At 43.4% G+C, this 25724-nt stretch overlaps 1 protein-coding gene across 3 annotated transcripts; it reads left to right on the top strand.

Annotated features, from left to right (window-relative positions):
- Nucleotides 1-25415, top strand: LOC147895554 (uncharacterized). 3 transcript variants are annotated; one of them, XM_087383925.1, is made up of 5 exons: nt 1-467; nt 17838-17976; nt 23348-23439; nt 24715-24820; nt 24972-25415. In XM_087383925.1, exons 1-5 carry the CDS (start codon nt 123-125, stop codon nt 25082-25084), a joined length of 795 nt encoding a protein of 264 aa, XP_087240051.1. In that variant the 5' UTR covers nt 1-122; the 3' UTR covers nt 25085-25415. The 3 variants fall into 3 exon arrangements, with proteins under 3 accessions (XP_087240051.1, XP_087240053.1, XP_087240052.1); XM_087383927.1 differs by having other exon boundaries at nt 2-467; nt 24715-24830; nt 24993-25415; XM_087383926.1 differs by having other exon boundaries at nt 4-467; nt 24993-25415.
- Nucleotides 25416-25724: the final 309 nt, after the last annotated feature.

Here is a 25724-nt window from a genome sequence, read left to right as displayed (position 1 = left end):
GCACCTAGTCAACTACTATCGTTATGTGGGCACCAAAATCCATTGGAATGTCATCCCCGATGGCCATTCCATTCTAGCAAGAACGTCGTCTTTACTAGCCGTTAGCGGGAATATGAGCTCTCATGGCTAACAAACGACAGCGCCTTGCTCGTAAACGCTTTGTGCACACCCCAGGCTCCTTGCCTACTGATATCAATGATTCTAAAAACTGGGCAAATCCTAATAAGAAAAGTAAACTACTGCTGCGTACGGCAGATGGTCGTCATGACGGTTCTGTTGACAATCAAGCGCAGAAGAAGTCGGAACAGGAGCCCCGCTCGAGCGAGGGAAAAGCAAAGCGTAAGAGGCTCACTAAACATCCACTCAGAGTTCCAGGGAACAAGCCCGGTGAAGGGTGCTTCATCTGCAAATCGGTCAACCACATAGCCAAAAATTGCCCCGGAAAGCTTGAAAAAGATCGTAAGAAGGTAACTCGTTTGAGCTGGTCGGTTCATGATGGGACAGGCTCGCTGCCCAGAGTAAACGCAGATGCTAGAAGTGTTTGTGAGTTTGAGGACCGTATTCTTATCTTTCTTCTTGAGCTGTTGATTTGTTGTTTTGTGATGAGAATGTGCATACTTCACTATGAGGAGGACAAGGGGGCAGTAGACTAGGGTTGGCTACATGTAGGAAAAGTGACTCAGTCTGAGGCTGTTTTGGTGCATCCACAGTTGCTGGAAATGCAGGCAACTAGGCACTATTTATAGGCTGCCTGGAGAAATCTGGTAGGCCAGTCCTGCTTGCTGGTCTTCTGCTTAGGGCCCCTCTTGGAGGGGCAATGCCCTCTCCATTCATCTAAACTGAAGCCTCTTGGAGCATGCACATGGTGCAAGTGAGGAGTGGTTTTACGTATTCATTAGCTCTCAGAATTTGCATGTATTTTGGCTGTAGCGTTCCCAGGCCATGTGCTGGAGGTCTGTTGTGCATTTCAAGACATTTTTCTGACATCAATGGATGATATATTCCAGGTTCTTTTGTGTCTCTAGCTCCTTTGCAATTTTCTGTTTTTGGTTTATCATTTCAGTACTTGTGGTTGAGAGATTGGAGAGAGTTTGTGAGTCCTTCGGGAGTATTCTGCTGCAAGTATCTCCCACATTCTCTTGACATGCTATGAGGGCCAAGGGTAGCCCTCTTGTAATGTTCTCCAATGTCACAATTTGGTACTTCTCCCAAGAAATAAATAAGAATCTTTAATAGATTGACTCCGGTCAAAGAATATTAACTTTGTTTAACTAGAATAAGTTTTGTTTTTACTTTTGCTTTGCATTGGTAAAATCACCCACAAGGCACGAGGATTAGTCCAAGAACTAGGAATGCATGTATTTGGCTAAAGTGGTGGATGGAGACTTATATAGTCAGTCCATGTATTGGCTGTTACGCAAGGGTGTTGGGACATCATGGTCATGATGATCAGCCTGGTAAAAGACAGGGGTACTCCTGGACAATACTCTATGGTTGCCATGACTATTCATCCTCTGGAATCCCTTTCCATCTGATGAGGTACTCGATGTATACCCTATTGAGGAGTACTCGATCTCTGAAACCCACAATGTGCTCAGGAATATAGAGAATGTGACCCTCCTCATCCATGGGTGGCAACTTAGGTAGGAAATGCACATGCTGTCCCACAAGTGGTTTCAACAATGATACGGGTTAGCTCCAATTGATACGCTACCTCTCAAGCCTTGCCGATGATTTTGTAAGGACCGCAATACCTATGAGCAAGCTCTGTATTGGTGTTTCCCTTTAGCGAGGCGTAACGGTTCTTTTGGAGATGCAAGTGCACATAATCCCCCTCTTTGAAAGACAAATATCTCCTACGTTCATCTGCATGCTTCTTCTGCTTGGCTTTGCTACTAGACCATCTCGTGAAGAGAAAGGAAAATCTCCAATGGAGCCTGAAACCAGTGTTCATACGGTCGAGGCTAGGAGGGCTAAGGTGCCTAATATTGCCAATTATAGGCCAGAAAAGTATTCTGGTCGAATGTCTGACCGTAGTTCCGATATCATAGAGACCTGGTTACACAAATGGAACGAGGCCTTCGCCATTTGTGAAATCAGGAATGATATGAAGAAAATCCGCGAGGCCACCCATATGTTTAACGAGGCAGCGGACAGGTGGTGGATAAAACAGTAGAAAGATGGAGTGGCATCCACTACTTGGGAAAGTTTAAAAAAGAATTTAGAAAACACTTCTTACCTCCTGATGAAGCATCCCGAGCTTGGGATCAGTACTTCGTCATGGAAATTTATCAGTGGCGAAATACATTGATAAGTTCAGAGAAAGTGTAATGAAAGTTTATGAACCTCTACCTCAGTCAATCCAGATAAAAGATTTTATCTTTGGAGTGAATGATCGGATCAAGCTGGAAGTTCGGGCGAAGTATGCGAACATGCTAGATGAAGCAATTGCCATAGCCTTGAACTATGAGGATGCCAAAGGGAACAGACCAAGTGGGTTTGTGCACGTTGGGACTCGGTTTGAGTACCCAAAGAAAAGTGGGTTTAAGAAGAAGTGGATTAGCAAAGGGAGTGCCTCACAGCCTAGTGGTCAAGCTAAGCAGGCGAAGCCGGTTGAGACTCCTAAACCAAGTACCACCATTGGAATGAAAAGAAAAGTAACACCAATGGCTGTCCGGGCTTGGTCAAAGTCTTCTTTGAACCCAGAGCAAAGAGAAAAAGCGAGGATTAGCAAAGGGAGTGCCTCACACCCTAGTGGTCAAGCCAAGCAGGCAAAGCCAGTTGAGACTCCTAAACCAAGTACCACCATTGGAATGAAATGAAAAGTAACACCAATGGCAGCTCGGGCTTGGTCGAAGTCTTCTTTGAACCCTGAGCAAAGAGAAAAAGCGAGGAGAGAAGGCTTGTGTTTTGGATGTCTTCAGTCTCATCAGTGGAAAGATTGTCCACGAAACAAGGATCGTCGGATGGCTGAGATAATGATCTTAGAATGCGACGTGGAAATGGAGGAAAGTCCCAAAGGAGAACAGATGCAGATTCAGCTAGCGGGATCTTCTCAAAGGTCAGTACTTGTTTTGTTATGTGTGTCTGTTGCTAAGCTAGTAACTAGTGCACTTGATAATGTCCTATCAAAGCCCGCAACAACGAGGTATACAGCCTTTAACGATACGGAGTTAATTAAGATGAAGGGGCAAGTAGCTAATCATGACGTCATTGTGTTTGACTCAAACGCACAATGTAATTAACTCCAAGCTTGTAAAGAGGCTGAAATTAAAGATTAGCCCATCTAATTATGCATATACAGTCAGAATGGCAGATGGAATTTCAACTGAAGTATGGGACCAAAGGGTTACCCAGTTGGAGCTTCGAATTCAGGACTATGCTGAGAAGCTTGATTTTGAAATGACAAAGCTTGCTCATGTTGGCATTTTAGGAAGAATCCAACCATAGATTGGAAAAAGCACATTTATCAATTCAAGATGAATAATGTGATGTATGTCTTACGAGGTGAAAAAGATATACCTCAAGGACCGTTGGTTTCCGTAATGGAAGTTCGAAAAGCTCAAGAAGAGTTTTTGTTTCTTTGTACAGCATCGGTAGAGCCGATTGATGGTCCTTCGGCTAGCATTGATGTTACCCAAAATGGAGAGATGGTCAAGTTGGCTGATCAAATAGCAGAGGAGTTCTTTGATTATTTTAGGAATGAGTTACCTTATAGGTTATGACACTGGCCTCTAATCACTCAGAGGGCAGTGGAACTAAACCTTTAATCACTTCAGCACTTATTTACAGCTCACAAAGCATATATCACAACCATTAACCATTGCATGATTACCATTTGGCATTTACCCATTTGTTCACGAACAAAACCACTGAAAAAGGGATGGAGGCTAGAATGCCCCTGCTCAACAGACATAGACAAGTGCACCCGATTGGCCCCAAACACCGTGGCGCCCCTTTCGGTATTTCTTTATATTTCACAGTGAAATGATTACAAGTTGCATCTGGGAGACCTTCCCTGCAACTGAGCACGCAGCCCCAATTCACTAAGCCTTCGCAAGGCTTTCAAGCATATAACACCATCACATAAGTGCACTTAACCCGTAGGCTCAACCCAAAGGCATTCTCTTTTCCGAGTGCAGTTCCATTGGCTGTCCAGATGCAATCACATTGCACCCCAGCTGCACTCTCTTGAAGTGGTTTCCAGATGGCATTCACAAAGCTTTTCAAAGCTCCAAAATAAAATCAGCAAAGTACCCAACCAAAGAATGACTCATGTAGCACTGCCTGGGCACCTGTGAGCCAAGAAAGAGGCGGCACACGAGGCCAACCAATAGCTTATGGCAAAAAGAAATTGCAATAGCAAAATCACAACTCACCAAGCCCTGAAAACTCGAACTAAGTCCTCAATCGCCAAGAGGACATAGTAGCCAATGCCCAATTGCATGCTCAGCCAAAGAGGAGTGCAAAGGCACGAAGAAAGAGCATTTACAAGAGCCGACCAGCAAGAATTTCATTGAAAAATGCGAAAAGAAGCACTTCTGTCGCGAAGAAGTGGGAGTTCTTGGGCTCAAAAGAAGCGTGCTTCAGAGAGGAATGCATTGAGAAGGTTTTGGAGAAGTTTCATCGCCGGAAAGTCCTCCAAAACTGAGAAAAACCAGTCAACCAGCGCGTCGAACCACTCGAAATTCAACAGAAGGCTGTAGCTTTGCAAGAGGAGAGGCCCAGGAGGCGGTAGAAGCAAAAAGGTCCAGAAAAAGCCACTTTTGCAAATTCGTCCAGCAAAAGAAGTGCTCAGCTCTGCCCGTTCTACCAAACGCACGGAGGGAAAAGCATATCACTACGAAGGGAAGGCAGAGGGGAAGCCATCGGGCCAAACGGAAGTCGAGGAATCCAAACGGGTGAGGAGTTATGAAGAAAAACGGAATTCAGCTGAAGGAGGCTGAAAAACCAGTCCAAAATCTCAACAAAGGGAGAAGATGAGAGAGAAAACCACACATGTGAAGTTTAGAAGGCCCAGGAAGGTCCAGGACTGGCAAAGGAGCATGTAGAAGGCACTAGAGCCACCTGGAACTCTAGGGGGGCCACTGAAGGTACATGGCCCTCTAGGGGGCCCATTAAAAATGCCACGTCATCATTTCCCAACAACCACTCTTTTAATTCCTTGGAATGCCTTTGGGCCTAGGGATTAATTACGCTTATGTGCTAGGCACCATGCCGCGTTTAATTACACATTATTAAGCCCACGCTTGGACTTTTAAAACCAAAGTTGTCACGGTCTTGTAGTACATTAAAGTACTTAGAATTTCACGCCCCCGTGACATACCCCTCTCTTGAAACAGCAAACCACAGTTTGCTGCCCCAAAACACAGGAGCGAGCATGAAATATAGCATAAAAGAGTATACAAGAAAGCTGCAGCAAACAGTCCTCTCCAAAAGAGGCTGGTCATCCTCGGATCTCTATCACTGATTATGGATTCAGGCATCCCATGATACTTGAAGACATGCTGCAAAAACAATTTGGCCATTTGATCTGCTGTAATTTTCTTTCTTACTGGCACAAAGTGGGCTTGTTTGCTAAACCTGCAAATTATTGTCCAGAATCCATCATGTCCAGTAGGAGTACGTGGAAGATCAAACACAAAATCCATAGCTATGCTTTGCCATGGTCTATCCGGAATTGGCAAAGGGTGTAACAACCCAGGTGCCTTCTGCCTGTCAAACTTTACTTTCTGACAAACCATGCATGTTCTCACATATTCTTCCACATCTTTCCTCAAAGATGGCCAATAAAAGTATTGCTCCACTGCTGTAATTGTTGCTGTAATTCCCCTATGTCCTGCATATGGAGGAGCATGACTTTCCATTATGACTTTTTGTCGCATCTGATCAGTGACACAGAGTCGTCCATGCATCAAAATGAAACCCTCTTTCAACATATAGTGATCATGCCTTTGACCATCAGAAAGCTGTTCATAAATAGTTGAAAAATCAGCATCATTAACATACTGATCTTTCATCACATCTAACACATTGTTGTAAGCAATGCTCACTGCTGAAACACTGGGTTTCTTGGAGACTGCTTGCTGTGGTTTCCTGGAAAGTGCATCAGCCACGACATTTTTGTTACCCGGCACATGTACAATTTGAAAATGAAACATTGAGAGGAAGTTAGCCCATCTCATGTGCTTTTCAGATAATTTTCTCTGCGTGAGAAAATATCTAAGTGACTGATGATCTGTCTGCACATAAAAATCAGCTCCAAGAAGGTAATGTTTCCATGTGGTCAAAGCATGTATCACTGCTAACATTTCCTTCTCGTATGTCTGCAAGTACAATTCAGCATCTTTGAGAACTCTACTCTCATATGCAACCACTCTGCCATCCTGCATCAAAGTGCCTCCTATGCTGTTCCCACATGCATCACAAGTTACAGCGAAGGGTTTTGCAAGATCTGGCAAGATAATAACGGGTTCAGAACACAATTTTTGCTTCAGCTCTTCAAAAGCTGCATTTTCCTTTGGTCCCCACCGAAACGGTACAGCTTTCTTTTGTAAAGCATGCAAGGGAGAAGCAATTTCTGCAAAGTACTTTATAAACCTCCGATAGTATGAACACAACCCAATAAAGCTTCTGACTTCATGCAGATTTTTCAAAATTGGCCAACTCCTTATGGCCTCAACTTTTGCAGGATCCATCTTGACTCCATCCTTTGACACTATATGACCGAGAAAATGAATCTCATGCATAAAGAACTCACTTTTCTTGGTGTTTATTAATAGCTTGTGTCTTTTCAACTCTTGAAACACAATAGTGAGGTGTTTCCTGTGCTCCTGCTCATTTTTAGAGAACACAATGATGTCATCGAAGAAAGTGCCCACAAACTTTCTGTGTGCTCTGAAAATTCTGTCCATCATTCTATTGAAAGTGGCAGGTGCATTAGTCAAACCAAAAGGCATCACAAGGAACTCATATAAGCCAAATGAAGTGCGGAAGGCAGTCTTGTAGACATCTTCAGGCCGTATCCTTATCTGATGGTATCCACTTTTAAGGTCAATACGACTGAACATTGAGGAACCTTCCAACCGATCCAATATATCATCAATGCGTGGAATTGGAAAACGGTTCTTAATTGTGACGTTATTCAAAGCCCTATAATCAATACACATTCTCCAACTGCCATCCTTCTTTTGCACAAGCAACACAGGGGAACAGTAAGGAGAATTACTTGGCTGTATTAATTTCTTTTCCAAGAGTTCCTTCACTTGTGACATTATCTCTTCCTGTTGTGCCTTACTGACACGATAGGGAGGTATATTAGGCGGTGAGCTTCCTGGAATTATATCAATTTGATGATCCTCGGGCCTCTTGGGAGGTAATTCTTGAGGAAGTGCATCTGAGAAACAATCTTGAAAATCTGAAATAAAAGCAGCCCTTTCTCTATCTAAAGCAGAAAGAGTAGAGCCTTCTTGAACTGGTTGGCTGTCCTCTTTGACAAAAATCAAGTACGCTGAAATATGACGCTTTATTACATTGGAAATACAAGAAGCTGAAACTATAGGGATGGACTCCCCTTTCAACTTTACATCAAGTACATGATTTTTGCCTCTATGAGTTAAAGAAATCTTCTTGTTTCTCATCTGCACATCAGCCCCCACCCTGTACATCCAAGGCATCCCAAGCAAAGCATCACACTCTGGCAAAGGCATAATGTAGAAGTCCTCTGCATCCTGATATCCCTGGATATGCATCCTCAACTTGCCAATGATAGGAGTGACAGGTGTGTTGAGTTCAGGGTTGGCCATATCACACATGCCGGATGGCCCCATTTCCTCAGGCTCAATGCCAAGCCTTCCTGCCATATCAAGAGTTATGAAATTTGCCTTTGCCCCAGAATCAAAGAAAAACAAACAATTTTGATTTCTGATTTTTCCCCATGCTCTGCACATCTCAGTCTTTTTCATTTCCTCTTCATCATGTGCATGTGGCAAACTCCCTATCACATCTGGAAGAAGTCCTGCAGAAGGTTTAGGCTTTTTGCCCTTCCGATCAGCCTGTTTATCACCATTCTTATCATCATCTGACCTGTCTCTTTTCTTGAATGGGCAATCATAAGAGCGGTGTCCCTCTCCTTTGCATATAAAACATTTGTTTTGCTCCATGAGTGACTTTTTCTCTTCATCAGATAACTTGGTACGGGCTGTTTATTAGGCTGTCCACGCCTTTGACCAGCTTTGAATTGGGCTTTTCCTCCCTTTTGAAACAGTCGTTTGCCATAATTTTTATTTTCAGATTTGATGTCCTTATCCTGGTGTTTGGCAGCCCGTTTGTTGTCTTCTTTCTTGCTGTCCATAAAGCCCAAATTCTTCTCCTGCATCCATGCATATGCTGTCCTTGCATTCTCAATTAATTAAGTCATAGAACCCATTGATGCAATAATCACGTAGCTCACTAGGCAATCCACAACAATACCTCTGTATTTGCTCTTTCAAAGAAACATGCCTGTAAGAGCTCAATGGCAGCAAAACATCCCAAAACCTCTGGGTGTAATCATCAAGATTCTTGCAAAGTTTGTATGACAAGTCATGCCAGTGTGAAAGTACTTCAACTTCAAAAGTTGGAGTAAGCCAAGTAGAAGAGAACACTTGCTTAAATTCCAGCCAAGTAGTAGGTGCATCTCCATGAAGCATAAGGTTGGTGTACCACTTAAGTGCATTGCCTTTCAAAAATGTGGCAACCTTCCTCATCTTGGATGCTTCTATAAACAAACCCCCAAGAAATGCAGCATCAAACTGTTGAAGGAATGTGAGGGCTTTGTACCTGTCCTGTACTCCATTATATGTATCAAACTTGACATGAGAACCACCATCCTTAAATTCTTTATATACATTTGATATTGGCTGTCCCAAAGATGGCTGTATATTTGCAGCATTCCCTTCACTAGGGAGAGCCATGCTTGGCTGAACATTAGGCATGGGAGCATATGCTGTGGCTTGCATGCCTGGCTGCATTCCCACATTGTCATACATGACTTGTTTTCTATGCCCAATTGGCGGTGAAATCAACATAGCATCAAAGATCGAATCTGTACCAAAATATTCAGGTTGCTGCCTCAAATATGGCTGAGGTGGTTGAGCCACATTTATGGACTGCACATTATTATTTTGAGGAGTAGAAATACCCAAACCAAGGCCTTGTGCTGGCTGCTCATACTGTTGCACTGGCTGTACTTTTTGTACCTTTTTCTTAAGTGCTCTTTTGGGCGATTCCTCTCTCTTGGAAGTCACTTTCTGAGTCATTTTAGATGGCTGTCCCTCATGGGAAACTGATGCATGAGTGTGCGGTCCGCCATGAGAAGCTGATGCATGTGTGTACTCACTCTTTCCCTGCTTGTGATTTCTTGATTTCTTCTTCTTCTTGGCATTTGTTTGCACAATCTGAGCCAAATTTTGAGCCAGCTGAGTCAAAGCAGTCACTGCACTTGCAAGCTGTGCATTCAACATAGTAGCATCATCTGACTCACTGCTAGAACTAGTATCACCGTTGAGCTCAGTTGTAGCTTCATGTGTGGCCTGCTCAAAAGGCATTTGTTGTGCTTCTTGCAGCTGTACACTAGCTGGATCGTTAAGGCTTTCCTGCCTTCTCCTTTGAGGAGTTGTGGAGCTCTCTTGCTCATGGGTACTCACCATGTTTATGGTTGTAATATTCAGCTGTCAAAAAGTGCAGCAAAGATATCCTTCCACCAAACTACCGAGGCCCACCTCTTGAGAAAGAGTGTGTGGTATCCCGGCAATGGAACCAATGAAACCGGCCTCTAATCACTCAGAGGGCAGTGGAACTAAACCTTTAATCACTTCAGCACTTATTTACAGCTCACAAAGCATATATCACAACCATTAACCATTGCATGATTACCATTTGGCATTTACCCATTTGTTCACAAACAAAACCACTGAAAAAGGGATGGAGGCTAGAATGCCCCTGCTCAACAGACATAGACAAGTGCACCCGATTGGCCCCAAACACCGTGGCGCCCCTTTCGGTATTTCTTTATATTTCACAGTGAAATGATTACAAGTTGCATCTGGGAGACCTTCCCTGCAACTGAGCACGCAGCCCCAATTCACTAAGCCTTCGCAAGGCTTTCAAGCATATAACACCATCACATAAGTGCACTTAACCCGTAGGCTCAATCCAAAGGCATTCTCTTTTCCGAGTGCAGTTCCATTGGCTGTCCAGATGCAATCACACTGCACCCCAGCTGCACTCTCTTGAAGTGGTTTCCAGATGGCATTCACAAAGCTTTTCAAAGCTCCAAAATAAAATCAGCAAAGTACCCAACCAAAGAATGACTCATGTAGCACTGCCTGGGCACGTGTGAGCCAAGAAAGAGGCGGCACACGAGGCCAACCAATAGCTTATGGCAAAAAGAAATTGCAATAGCAAAATCACAACTCACCAAGCCCTGAAAACTCGAACCAAGTCCTCAATCGCCAAGAGGACATAGTAGCCAATGCCCAATTGCATGCTCAGCCAAAGAGGAGTGCAAAGGCACGAAGAAAGAGCATTTACAAGAGCCGACCAGCAAGAATTTCATTGAAAAATGCGAAAAGAAGCACTTCTGTCGCGAAGAAGTGGGAGTTCTTGGGCTCAAAAGAAGCGTGCTTCAGAGAGGAATGCATTGAGAAGGTTTTGGAGAAGTTTCATCGCCGGAAAGTCCTCCAAAACTGAGAAAAACCAGTCAACCAGCGCGTCGAACCACTCGAAATTCAACAGAAGGCTGTAGCTTTGCAAGAGGAGAGGCCCAGGAGGCGGTAGAAGCAAAAAGGTCCAGAAAAAGCCACTTTTGCAAATTCGTCCAGCAAAAGAAGTGCTCAGCTCTGCCCGTTCTACCAAATGCACGGAGGGAAAAGCATATCACTACGAAGGGGAGGCAGAGGGGAAGCCATCGGGCCAAACGGAAGTCGAGGAATCCAAACGGGTGAGGAGTTATGAAGAAAAACGGAATTCAGCTGAAGGAGGCTGAAAAACCAGTCCAAAATCTCAACAAAGGGAGAAGATGAGAGAGAAAACCACACATGTGAAGTTTAGAAGGCCCAGGAAGGTCCAGGAATGGCAAAGGAGCATGTAGAAGGCACTAGAGCCACCTGGAACTCTAGGGGGGCCACTGAAGGTACATGGCCCTCTAGGGGGCCCATTAAAAATGCCACGTCATCATTTCCCAACAACCACTCTTTTAATTCCTTGGAATGCCTTTGGGCCTAGAGATTAATTACGCTTATGTGCTAGGCACCATGCCGCGTTTAATTACACATTATTAAGCCCACGCTTGGACTTTTAAAACCAAAGTTGTCACGGTCTTATAGTACATTAAAGTACTTAGAATTTCACGCCCCCGTGACAGGTTACCTCTAGAGCGGAATGTTCAGCATAAGATTGAACTAATCCCGGGGGCAGAACTTGTAAATAGAACTCCCTGTAGGTTAAGTTTTACCAAAGAAGCGGAGGTATGAAGACAACTGGAAGAATACCTCAAGCTGGGGCAGATTCAACCCAGTTTCTCACCTTTTGCTTCGCCAGTGATATTAAAAAAAAAGAAAGATGATACTTTTCGCCTCTGTATCGATTACAGAGCATTGAATAATATCACTATTAAGCACAGGTATCCGATGGCTCGGATCGATGATTTGCTAGATGCGTTACATAGGGCCGTAATTTTCAGTAAGATAGATCTTAAATGTGGCTACCATCAGATCGGTATAAGAGCCAAGGATGTGCATAAAACCGCTTTTAGAAGCAGGTTTGGACATTATGAGTTTTGGTTAATGCCGTTTGGACTAACCAATGCTCTAGCTACATTCGTCATGCTTATGAACGATTTACTACGTCCGTATATTGGGAAGTTTGTAGTACATTTTATTGACGATATTCTTGTGTTCAGCAAAAGTATTGCTAAGCATCACGGACACTTAAGAATAGTGTTCAATACTTTGAGGAAAGCCAGTCTTTATGTGAATAAAAAGAAAACTGGACTGTGTATGGTAAGACTTGAAAATTTAGGATTCATTATTTATCCTGAGGGGGTAGAAATGGATCCAAAGAAAGTGACTGCGATACTGACTTGGCCTATCTCTCAGAGTTTGACCGCTTTGCGATCATTCTTGGAATTTGTCCAATTTTATCGAAGGCATATCAAAGGATATTCCGAAATAGTATCACCATTGACTGATCTGACCTCAGATAAAGTACCTTTTATATGGGGACAGAATCAACAGGAGAGTTTTAACACCATAAAACAAGCTGTGGTCTCAAGACCGGTGTTAAAAATAGTTGATCCCCAGAAACCGTTTTTCCTTGAAACCGATGCAAGTGGCATTGCGGTAGGAGCAGTTCTTCTCCAAGAGGGAAGGCCAGTAGCCTTTGAAAGCAAGAAGCTTTCTCCCTCTCAACGAAATTGGCCAACTCATGAATTAGAGTTGTATGCTGTTGTCCATGCTCTGAAAACATGGAGACATTATTTGTATGGATCAGAGTTTTATGTTGATGTTGATCATGATACTCTGAAACATTTTGTAAACAACCTGACTTGAGAGGCCGCCAAGCTAGATGGGCAGAACTCATGCAGGAGTTTAACTTGACGATTCGGTACCGAAGAGGGAAGGATAATAAAGTTGCTGATGCGTTGTCACGCATTATGCATAATATGAGTTTCACGGTATTAGAAATGCTCTAATGACTGAGATAAGAGAAACTCAAAAGGTGGATGAGTTCGTCCAGAGCCTTTGGCCTAAGGCTCATGTATTCAAAACCGGGGAAAAGGGTGACCTGGCATCTAGAAAAGGCCAAACTTATGCAAGATATATCATAAGAGATGGTATGCTGAAAAGAAATGGCAAGGTAGTAGTACCTAATTAGAATGATCTCAAGCAGAGAGTCATTCAATAATGCCATGATAGCCCATGTGCGGGACATCCAAGAGTCCAGAAAACGTATGATCTTGTGAAGCGAGATTTCTTTTGGCCGAAAATGAAAAAACATATTCATGAATATGTGACACGTTGTTTTTCGTGTCAGGTAAGTAAGGCAAAGCGAGTGAAGCCACCTGGACTTTTATAACCTTTGGAAATACCACTAGGTAGGTGGGAGAGTATTTCCATGGACTTTATTGTAGATCTGCCTACGACACAAGGTGGATATGATTCTATCCTTGTGATAGTTGATCGTCTTACCAAGATGGCTCACTTCATTCTAACTAGAGAGTCTGTTAGTGCCCCGCAAGTGGCGGATTTGTTTATTAAACATATATTTCATTTGCATGGATTACCCAAATCCATAGTGTCAAACAGGGATGTCAAATTTACCAGTCATTTTTGGACTGCAGTGTTTGAGACACTAGGGACTGAGTTGGGAATGAGTAGTGGGGATCATGCAGAAACGGATGGTCAGACGGAAAGAATCAACCAAATTTTAGAGGATATGCTTAGCATATGTGTCATTAAGGCAACATACATGGGACAAGGTTGGTGCACCTTGCAAGTTGTATTTGCAAAATTCACAATGATGTTTGTGGTCCCATGCGGGTTGTAGCTATTGAAGGAATTTACTATTTTGTCACTTTCATTGATGACTTCACCAAATACACTTGGATTTTTGCTTTGAAATCCAAATATGAAATTTTTGCATGTTTCAGACACTTCATTGCCTTGGTAGAGAATGAAAGTGGGCTGAAAATTGCCAATATCAATACACAGGGGGGGGGTGATTATATGTCAAAAGAATTTGCTGATTATTTGGCCTCACGTGGGATACATCATCAATGCACTGTGCCTTACACTCCTCAGCAGAATTGCGTGGCTGAAAGGAAGAACAGGTCAGTCATGGAGATGGCTAGGTGTATGCTCAAAAGAGAAGCACTTGCCTAACAAATTAGTTGGATGCAGTCATGTGTGCAAATTATATTTTGAATAGATGCCCAACCAAGGCATTTAAAACAATCACACCTTATGAGGCTTGGGCATGCCATAAGCCAAGGATTTCTCACATGAGGACTTTTGGATGCTTGGCATATGCACATGTGCCCTCATAGATACGGACAAAGTTGGATGACAAAGCTGTCAAATGTATTTTTATTGGGTATAGTGTAGAAAGCAAGGGCTACAAGCTCTGCTAGCCCTGCACGAGCAAAGTTTTTGTTAGTAGAGATGATGTTTTTGATGAGTCATCATCCATGCCTTTACTGGATTGTCAAAAACTGCCCACAGTTGATGAATGGGATATCTTTGACAGCTTGATTCCTTTGTTTCAGTCAGACCCCCATGATGATGCTAGATCTGAGGCTCCTTGTCCTCCTTCTAATGGTCATTTACAGCCACTAGTGCAGTCTGAAAATCAGCACCATTTTCAGCCTGATATCCTCCGATTGATCCTGATATCATGCACAAGGCAGTTGATCAAGAGAGAGCTGAAATTCAGGAGCCTAAAAGACTTCCCCATTGGTTGTTTGACACTCTCAAAGATAGCAAACAAGATGCTCCTTTGCCAGCTTGTACTAGAGCAACTGTCATGAAAGAACATGCTAATTTGGTTGCTTATGCATTGGTTGCTGTAGCATGCAATAAAGAGCCATTATGCCATAAGGATGCCTTTGAAAATGATTGTTGGTTGCAGGCCATGCAAGATGAATTGGATTCAATCCATCAGAATAACACTTGGGAATTGTGTGACTTGCCTCCTGGCAAGAATGCCATTGGAACTAAGTAGGTATACAAGATTAAACGGAAAGCTGATGGTTTTGTGGACTCTCACAAAGTACCAACAAGGCATTGACTTTGAAGAAACTTGTGCCCCCACTTCCACGATCACCACTATCAGGATTGTTATTGCCTTTGCTGCCTACTTTCATTGGGAGGTACATCAACTTGATATTAAGACAGCATTTCTACATGGGCACTCACAAGAGGAAGTTTATGTTACCCAACCTCTTGGCTTTGAGGTTGAAGGTTATGAAGGAAAGGTATGCCAGGTTAAGAAAGCCCTTTATGGAGTGAAACAGGCACCCCGGGCTTGGTATTCAAGGATACATGCCCATTTACTAAGTCTTGGCTTTCAGCTTGATATTAAAACATCATTTCTACATGGACACTTGCAAGAGGAAGTTTATGTTAACCAAGCTCCTGGCTTTGAGGTTGAAGGTATTGAAGGGAAGTTATGACGGGTTAAGAAAGCCCTTTATGGAGTGAAATAGGCACCCCGGGTTTGGTATTCAAGGATACATGCTCATTTACTAAGTCTTGGCTTTCAGAACAACCCTATAGAGGCTACCCTTTACATTCGTAAGAGTGGGACAGATTTGCTTATTTTAGTACTCTATGTGGATGACATACTTGTTATTGGGACACATGCTGAGCAAATTGCAGCTTTTAAGCTTGACTTGCAGAAGACATTTGCCATAGTTGCTACTTCTAAGTACAGAGCAGCTTACAATGGAGTGTGTTTGGCTCCGGAAGTTACTTGAAATAGGCACCCCGGGTTTGGTATTCAAGGATACATGCTCATTTACTAAGTCTTGGCTTTCAGAACAACCCTATAGAGGCTACCCTTTACATTCGTAAGAGTGGGACAGATTTGCTTATTTTAGTACTCTATGTGGATGACATACTTGTTATTGGGACACATGCTGAGCAAATTGCAGCTTTTAAGCTTGACTTGCAGAAGACATTTGCCATAGTTGCTACTTCTAAGTACAGAGCAGCTTTTAGAGCTACAATGGAGTGTGTTTGGCTCCGGAAGTTACTTGCAGATCTTCATGTATGTCAGACAGCTCCTACCGTCATCTTCACTGATACTAAAAGTGCTTTGGCTGGTGAATGAAATCCAGTTTTCCATGCCCGCACAAAGCATATTGAGGGTAATTAATACTATGTCAGAGAGAGATTCTCAGCAGGTGATATTCAATTGTCTTATGTTCCCACTGAAGACAACTTGGCAGATCTTCCTCGACTTAAGTTTCTGCTGCAAATTGTATTCCAGCCACCCTACTTGCTGCTGTTTGAATTTCCAGCCCCCAAAGTGCCTTAGGCCTGCTGCGAATTGTTCCAGGAGAAGAATTCCCTGTTGCGATCTGCCCAATATCCCTCTAAAGCTCTGAGTTTATTGCAGGCAAGGTTTTGGAAGTCTCTGAACTGTTTTCATCCAACGTTGAAGCAAGGAGCTTCTCGCTAGAAAGAGCAGACCCTGTTTCAGCAAGGTATATTTACTAGAGTTTCCAGCTTTCATCCTGGTTATCTGTCTCTTGCCATGGCTGCCAATTCCAAACTTTGGGGTTACGGGCAAGTTGGATGGTACCAATTACCCCCTTTGAAAGATGAAGATGATGCCAGATGGTTCTTCAACTCAGTAAGTATTGTATTCTCATTCGTTTGCAGGTACCCCTTTTCTGAATGGTAAAGAATCTGTTCAGGTGTCAATAACTCTATTGCGTCTTCAAGTTCTGGTTCTTCTTTGAGTAGAGGTTGTGATGGAGGTTGTCCTTTATAAGCCTGAAAATTGCTGACATGAAAACTATCGTTCATTTTCCAAAAATGTGGTAAGAATCAGGTGTTTAACCTGATTTTCACCAGGAAAAACTTCATTGGCTTGAAAAAGGGCCACAGTTATTTGCGAGATTTACTTATTTGCTATGACCTCAAACTGATTTACTTATTTGCTATGACCTTGAACTGATTTGATTATTTGCTTATCAATCTTTTAAAGAACCCGGGTTTCCAAGGCTGGTTCATTCAGCACGCAGCAGCAGCTGCTCCATTGCCAGCTACCACAGCCAGTCCAGGCTGTCAAACTGCCAAATGGCTCCAAATCGTCCTAGGCTGACAAACCTTCCCAAGACTAGATCGTGCAGCCTGCCCAAGCCAACAAATCAGCCGAGACAGCTTTCCCATGCAATTGATGGCCTGCATCAGGCTAATGAATCAGGCACAAGCAGCATTTATGTACATGAACTGAGAAAAGTTAAGCTCAACCTGTCTAGAAACAACCTCCTTGCTGTTCTGGTCATGCCTAGTTCACTACATGTGAACTTATGAGTTGCTTCGCAGACAGGCTCCCTTCAAGAAGCCAAACCAGAATTTCTATCTAGAGGCAGTCAAATCCATGACTTCATTAGAGGAAGATGTGTACATGCATGCTCCAAATCCACATCCTCTACCAGTGCCTCAAGGTTTTACTTCACTTGGAAAAAATGTTTTCTCAAGAAGGTGTGCACCAAAAAACATAGAGTCAAGTCCACCTGCAAACGAGGACGAGCACCCGAATTTTGGTGACACAGTGGCTCTGATACCAAATGAAATGGGCACCCACAACAAGGGTGTAATCCATCCTGACACCAAGTCCTGCAAAACAACCATAGATTAGCAAGACTAGATAGTGGGAATTCGCTAGCTCACCACCCAGCCATAGATCCAGTAAAAAGGATCACCCTTGGAGCTTGAGGTAACCAAGCACTATGCCACTTCCATGACTAAGGCTCGGACCTCCTAAACCCATCATTAGTGCGAGCTGATGGTATGACTTGGGGGTCATAACAGGAAGGCCTAGAGCTGGGGGACAACATTTGAACCTATAGGGTCTAGTGTGATTATTATTATCTGCATGCCTGTGTGATAAACCATGAAAAATCAGGCTACAGATCTCACCTCAAAATCCACAATTAATGGGTATGCTACAGTTATGTGTTGTGCAGTGCTTGTCGATGATGTTTTTTCAATTGTGATAACCTGGATTCTACTTCTTTTAAAGAAAACATCTCTCATTGATCAGACCAGTGCCTTGCTTTTTTGCAGATTTGTCTCTTTTGCAGAGAGGGAGGGCATACCTTAAATAATTGCCCAAGCAAAAAGCAGGCACCGGAAGCAAAGTTTTGCTACAATTGTGGGGAGGTTGGGCATCGCCTAGCAGAGTGCAAGAAACCCATAAAAGATGGTGAGTTTGAGCTTTGTCTTTGTTTATGCTAACACTTGAGGGCATACTTGAAACAGGATGTTGTAGTGCATGCTCCAAAGAAAGTGTATGATTTCTCTCTACCCATGTTCCCCTTTTTTGGTTTTGGTTTTATATCTTATGAAGCCCTAGGTTTACCCAAGCAATGCCAAAATCTTTCAAGATGATAGCTTATCCTTGGTATTGATAAAGCCATAAGGCTAGTTTTGGCTACGAATTATATTTCTTTCCTATTTTTAATTTTTAATGTTGTATCTTATTTAAAGACCTCATTGTCTTTCTTTCTTTCTCAATCTTATGATTCCTCTCCCCGTGCGTGTGCTTGTTTGTATTCATGCCTATTTCTTTCTTACAAAGGTATATCGATTTCTTTCTACTTTGTTTATCAATTGGTAACGTTAGATTTATTTTGGTGTATTCTAGAGAGTAGGCCATGAACTTCCCCTATGGTAGTATAAACATAGTAGTCGGCACCTTTTCTCTTTCCGTAGAGGTTTATGGAATATTCTATTTGAGAAGTTGTAGAGCCTTGATAAAGTTGCGATAGTGGAAGGTCACATATTACTCTCTTAGGTGAATATGTTGGTCGTATATGACAATTGATTGATCACTTAAGCTGGTTTTGAGTCTTCGTTTGGTGTACCTGCCCCCCGAAGAAACATCAAAGACTAAGGCATCCTCATGTGTGTCATGAAAAGAAATCACCTAAGGCAGATGTCATACTTCTTTCTTGTACTATCAACTGAGACTGTAATCCATCACGATAATGTTGAATTATGTCAACATGATGTTGTCGAGAATTTGCTTCTTGGAAACGACAAAATGATATTTAGTGTGGGCACTTAATGTAGCGGGAGATAGACTATCCTCACTCACTCTCCTGCTCAATACTAACTGCAACTGCAAGATGATGCACTCAATACACAAAGTGATGCTGTGGATGTGAGTGAGAGAATCAGAGGGAAAGAATATGTTGGTCGTATATGACAATTGATTGATCACTTAAGCTGGTTTTGAGTCTTCATTTGGTGTATTGCCTTGCTTCCCCATAAAGGCAGATGTCATGCTTCTTTCTTGTACTATTAAGCGAGACTGTAATCCATCATGATAATGTTGAATTATGTCAACATGATGTTGTCGAGAATTTGCTTCTTGGAAACGACGAATGATATTTAGTGTGTGCATGATCTTGCAGTTGCAGTTAGTATTGAGCAGGAGATAGACTATCCTCACTCACTCTCCTGCTCAATACTAAGTGCAACTGCAAGATGATGCACTCAATACACAAAGTGATGCTGTGGATGTGAGTGAGAGAATCAGAGGGAGAGAATGTAGTGGACCTCCGAAGATGAAATAGATATAACTGAATAATGAATGCCCAAAGGGAAAAGGGCTGAATACAACTGTATGAAGGGGCTGAAATCCTCACTGTAAAACTAGAAAGACTAGACTGTCAGAGGAGGTGAATCCTCAGTAGATCCCTGAAGAGGTTGAGGCTACTTTGTTGGTTTGTTGCCGGGAGGCCTTGCTGCTACCATTCCTGAGGGCTGAAGTGCCCAACTGTGGGATGAAGAATGAGGGCCAAGGGCTGCCCTTTTATAGGCTGTTAGGTCAGACTGGCCGACTTGGGTAACGCCGACCGCCGACCAGGTTGGGCAAAAGTCAACGCGTCGACTTTTGGCAAAAAGTCAACTCTGTGTTTTTTGACATGCAATGACATGGCGTTGACTGTCGGTTGATTGTGTGTTGATTGTTGAATGCGCAAAGCTGCCTGCATGGCTATATAGATGCCTATGTGGCGGTTGACCTGGTTGTCTGCATTGGCACTAGCTAGCATGGCCATGGGCTTGTCAAAGCCCGTGACATCCCCTTGTGCCGAAACTTGAACTAGGGTATGAAAGGGACCTCCCATCGTGTTGACGGAGGTGACTATCTATAGTATACTTGGATGATAAATCCTGATCTGAATGCCTGGTTCATGAATCCGCAAATGGTTGTTAAACTCATGAATCCTGATCTGCACATACTGAATGCTTGGATCTAGTGCTAACTTCTAGTAAGGATATGTGCTGTGGGTTGATGCTCCATGTGGGTTTCCTTGGTGCATATAGGTGATAGGCACGGAGGAAGACTAGGTTTGAGAGAGGCATCCTGGTCTTGTTGTAACCCTGTTGCCTACTGTAATATTGTACCCTGCTCTACAACTGTGTCTTGCTGGCATCGGTCTCGAACCTCTTGAATGACTGATATCAAAGGTTGAGGTGGAACACCCTTACTCCAATAGATGAACTTGGAGCCATGTCCTAGGATTTTGACATCCAAGCCTTGGTGCTGATAATGTGGTCGGCGGACTTCGAATTGGTGCCACCATCGTGCTCCCAAGATGATGTCCGCTGCTTGAGTAGGTGCGACCTTGAGTGGCCGACTGTATACCCACCCTGAGATCTTCAGAGTGGCTGAAGCTACCTGCATGTTGCTCTCTATCTGCTGCCCTGCAAATGGACCGTTCAAGGTCATTGGTTCCGTTGGTGTAAGAGACAACTGAGCCTTCTGAGCTGCTTTGGTGGAGATGATGTCCTCAGAACTGCCTAAATCTACTAGGATAGGGACCTTCTGATTACCGATCTGTCCATAAAACTGAAACATATTGGGAAACTGATGAGGCTTCCCCTTTTGTTGAGCTTCAAGCTCCGATATGACTACTGAGGTTGTCCATGTAGTCTGCTGCTGTTCATCAAGCTCTTCAATGACTACTGAGGTTTTTGAAGCTGTTGCTGAACCACTTGACGCGGCTCCTGCTGTTAGAAGCTTCTGGCCACGGATCTGTCCATAAAACTGAAACCTATTGGAAAACTGATGAGGCTCCCCCTTTTGTTGAGCTTCAAGCTCCTGTATGACTACTGAGGTTGTCCATGTAGTCTGCTGCTGTTTATCAAGCTCTTCAATGACTATTGAGGTTTTTGAAGCTGTTGCTGAACCATGTGACGCAGCTATTGCCGTTAGAAGCTTCTGGTAATGCGGGGAATCTTCTTTAATATGGCCCGGCATATGACAATGGAAGCATCGGTTCTCTTTGGCATAGAGTGCTCGTGTCGCTTTATCGAAGTACCCGCCATAGCCGTTGCTGTCCTTCGCCATCCAGCTCTTCTTCTGCTGCCCATTCCCACCAACAACTGGCGTGGAATCCTAGGACTTCTTACTGTTGACCTGCTTGGATCCTTGACCCTTGTGCATGAGCTCAAAATTCTGAGCAAGCTCGTATGCACACTCATATTCTCGTGGCCTGAAACTTCTGACATACCACCAGATGTCTGTACACAGCCCATGGAGAAATTTGCTCAGCTTCTGACTGTCCTCTAGCTGCAACTGTATGAACACTTGAATGATTCACCGTCTCGGTGTCTCCCTGGCGTAGCTCATAGAATTGACTCTGGTGCCTATCTAGGTAGTGTGGTGGCAGGGACCGTGATTGAAGATCTTTCAGGAATTCCGTCCAGCTATAGAAAGGTGTTTGCTTGTTTGCATCATAGTGGTCCTACCACTTGAGCCACCAGGTGACCGCCTCGCCTGTGAGGTACCAGGTGACTGCCTCGCCTGTGAGGTGCATGGATGCTAGGATGCACCGCTTGTTGCCCATCACTGAAAAATAACTTTCGAACTGATTGAGCCACAAAGTCGACACTAAGGGTTCCTGCTTACCATCGTACCATGTGAAGTTGAGCTTCCGTGGGAAGGAGGGCTTGGTTGAAGGTGGAAGTCTCTCCATTTCTCCCCCTTGGTCGGAGTAGAGAAATGTGAAGCTGCCGCGGTCCTGCTCTTCTCTAGCAGTACGTTCTCGGAGCTCCTTGGCCTCCTGAGCCTCGTGGTCCCGAAGGTCCTTGGCTTCCCAAGCCTCTCGATCATGTTCGTCTTTTGCTTCCGAGCTGTCCTTTTGGCTTCTCGAGCTTCCCGATCGCGTTCTTCTTTTGCTTCTCGAGCCTCTCGATTGCGTTCTTCCTTTGCCTCCCAAGCAAGTCTTTCGCACTCTCTGGCGGCTTGCTCATGATCTTCCCGCATCTCTTGAAGCTGGGCCATGTGGGTGAAGAGAGCCTCAAGCTGTTGTTGCTGCATCTGCATTATAGCCTGCAACATGGCTCTCAAGGCAGACATGGAAGTGTCTGCAGGATTCTATGGTGGCGGTTGAGGCACTGAACGCTCATCCCCCCCTGTGTTGGAGTGCTCACTGGTGCTCATGGTGTCCTTGCTGGATGTTGTTTGGACCATAAAACAATAGAGCTGCCCCTAAACTGACCCTCCCTATCTCACGAAAGAAAACTGAAGCTCTAATACCAATGTAGCAAGAGATAGCTATCCTCACTCTCTCTCCTGCTCAATACTAACTGCAACTGCAAGATGATGCACTCAATACACAAAGTGATGCTATGGATATGAGCGAGAGAATCAAGGGAGAGAATGTAGTGGACCTCCGAAGATGAAATAGATACAATTGAATAATGAATGCCCAAGGGCTGAATACAACTGTATGAAGGGGCTGACCCTCACTGCAAAACTAGAAAGACTAGACTACCTAGAGGGGGTGAATCCTCACTAGATCCTAAAGAGATTGAGGCTGCTAGTCTGTTGCAGGGAGGCCTTGCTGTTGCTATTCTGAGGGCTGAAGTGCCCAACTGTGGGATGAAGAATGAGGGCCAAAGGCTGCCCTTTTACAGGCTGTTAGGTCCGCTGGCCGACCTAGGCAACGCCGACCGTTGACCTTGGTCGGTCCAAAGGTCAACTCTATGTTTTTTGGCCTGCGATGGCGTGGCACTGACTGTCTGTTGACTGTGTGCAGATTGCTGACTGTGCAAGGCTGCCTGCATGGCTATACGGATGCATGTGTGGCAGTCGACCTGGCTGTGTATGTTGGCACCAGCTAGCATGGCCATGGGCTTGTGGATGCCCGTGACACTTAAGGTACCCTGTATAGTGGAATGTGTTTCTATGTGAAGCTTGAAGATAGTGTATGTACAGGCTGATTAGTCACGTGTTTCTGGAGCTTAAGGTCTTATGATATTGTTTTCGGGGGAGCAAGGAAAGATCTTCTGTCAGCAAGTAACACATTTGAAGGGATATTTAGGACAACCTAATGCTTATGTATCTGCAAAGTTTAGGGACCCTCTTGATTGGTCTCTCTAGTCTCTCAAATGTAAAATTGTTTGTGGGTCTGGATGCTGCTAATGATGTCAATTCCATTGGTTTTTGTAAGCGAAACTTGTGGTGTCAAAGCTTTGCTTGTTTTATGACAGCTGAAGAAGGCTCGGGCTCCCAGTTCTTTCTTGGTAATAATGGCTCACATATGCGAAGTTGTTTTCAGGGGGTACATCATTTGCAGAATGCTTTCTTTGCAAACAGAAAGGGCATCTCAGCAAACAGTGTCCATCCAATACTCATGGCATCTATCCCAAGGTCTTTTCAATTGCTCTTACAATGTTTATTTTTGACTGCAAAGGGCTCTTTTATCAAGCACACAATTGTCCACTATTTATGATACTTTGTGTTTTCTGAAAAATGTCTCTTTTCGTTAAGGATGTTGTATAGGACTTTTTTGCTCAGATTTGGCTGCATGGGCTCTATAGGAATTTTTTGCTCAAATTTGGCTGCATGTACGTAATCAAAGGTTTTTACCAGGCTACCCAAAAATTCTAAAACGTACACTAACAGCCAGAAAGTCTGTAGCACAGTTGCGATTAAAGACAATTTTTACCAGGCTACCCAAAAATTCTAAAACGTACACTAACAGCCAGAAAGTCTGTAGCACAGTTGTGATTAAAGACAATTCAAATACATTTTCTCATAGTGCTTGGGCAGTGATAATGACATAAGTGTTGCTTTGCTTGCTAAGTATGTCTTCCTTGTTTTTCAAAAAAGTTTTTGTTACCTCTTTTTTCTTCTCTTTCGTTTTCTCTTTTATTTTCTGTGTAGTTTTTTGGACTATAGAACAACAAAAAATCTAAATTTGTATGATTGGACATATTCTAGTCTTACAAAGGTATATTTCATTTATGAAAAGCATTTGATCATAGGACAGAAGATGTGCAATGCATGCACATGTAGACGTTTGAGTTGGTGGAGTGATTTGAGGTGTAAATAGTGAGGGGGTTGAGAGGTGCGGAATGGAAATGCATAAAAGGGCATGACCCTCTTCATTGTAAGGTGTCTTTGATGGGAAATATATTGTGGATCTGAGCTATGGAAGGAGACGTGTTCCTCTCCTGCATTCCTAAAAAATGTCAATATTTTGGGCTTTTTTAAAAAAAAAACATAGCTTGTGATTGCTGGGGGCTTAATTTGAGATTGGTATGTGTGTTCCCGTCTGATGATTCTTTGTGATGGATGGTGTCTGTTCTCTTGGGGTTGGTGTTATTTGAGATCATTTGTATTCGAAGGTAGATAATTGAGGAGTGAGTCCTTCGAAAATTTCACTTTACATCTGAGCTGGCACCTTAATTGTGAGCCTCAAAGCTGTGTTTTAAGTAAATTTATAGGAATCTAAGGCTTAGTAGCACCATTGCTGATGTCTTTATGTGCTGCTGATGCTGTATATGCTGCCTTCTGCGTATGGGAAGGCAAGTTTGTTTTTACTTGGTGCCTTGGTGCTGCACATTTCCTGTTCTCTTTTTAGTATGGATGTAGGCTTTCTGCCAAGTATCTATAACGATGTTTAAACTTCATCTGAAGCAGGGAGGATCTTGCAAAGTTTGTGGAGGTGTTACTCACCTTGCCAAAGATTGTCCTGAAAAAATGACTGGAACCAGTGATGCACCTGGACGTCTGAAGCTGCAGATATGTAAGTTCAGGTCAAGTTTTCTGCAAGCTTATTGTCTACTGAGTGCACTGGTAGGGAGACTAAGTCTGATGACATACCATCTCTTAAAGTTTTAAAAGTGAACATAATCTGAAAAAATACAAGCATAGGTGGATGAAATGATTGTTGTCAGGTGGTTATTTGTTTGAAGCAGCAAAGGAAGTGGTGCCTGCCTCTCACCCAGGCGCTGGCTCAAAACGGATTGTGTTTGGAAGCGGTGATGACCTTGAGGATGATTTTCTTTAAGGTGGAAAATAATCAGGGCGCACATTCTGAAGCCCAAGGGTAGTCAAAAAAGGAAACAACACAATAAACAATCAAAGAAAAGTCGAGTTGGACAATCTCCTTTATGGCCTATTGTAAAGACAGAAGGCAAAAGGTTCTCCAAAAAGTTGTCAATTTTTTGAACTGGTATATCAGGACAGATTTGTGTAGTGGAAGATCTGAGCCCATTGTCTATGGGTCTCTGTCTGGAGTCGTGGCTAAACCTCGTTGCCTTTTGGTGTCGTATATTCTAGAAAGTTAGCCCATAAAATAGTTTGCTATTTCAAGGCTAGCCTATGTTTGGTTAAATCAGCCGTGGTAAATTTGCATTTTATTAATTTCTGTTTTCCAAAAGCAGTTGCACAAATTTCTCTTCGATACTGCAAATATCTAGTCAGGATTTCGAATTGCAAGCACATATGCAATGTGATGATGAAGGTGGATTGTCTGGTTGTATTGTGACCACTCAGTATTTTAATCATTGATTCGCGTGTTTGATTCTGACCTAATGGGTCTCAGAAATATCCTTCCTGGGTACTCATTGCACTATCTAACTGCCTCTTCCAGGCTTTTGAGGTTTGTTGCCATACCATCTATGCGCTCAATGCATTCAATAGGGGAG

Source organism: Dipteris shenzhenensis, chromosome 13 (genome assembly GCF_047967505.1).
Source record: "Dipteris shenzhenensis isolate YYH24624 ecotype China chromosome 13, Dip_SZ_1.0, whole genome shotgun sequence".
NCBI classification, from domain to species: Eukaryota; Viridiplantae; Streptophyta; class Polypodiopsida; order Gleicheniales; family Dipteridaceae; genus Dipteris; species Dipteris shenzhenensis.
The sequence above is the reverse complement of the archived record's forward strand: the minus strand, read 5'-3'. Positions and strand labels throughout refer to the sequence as shown.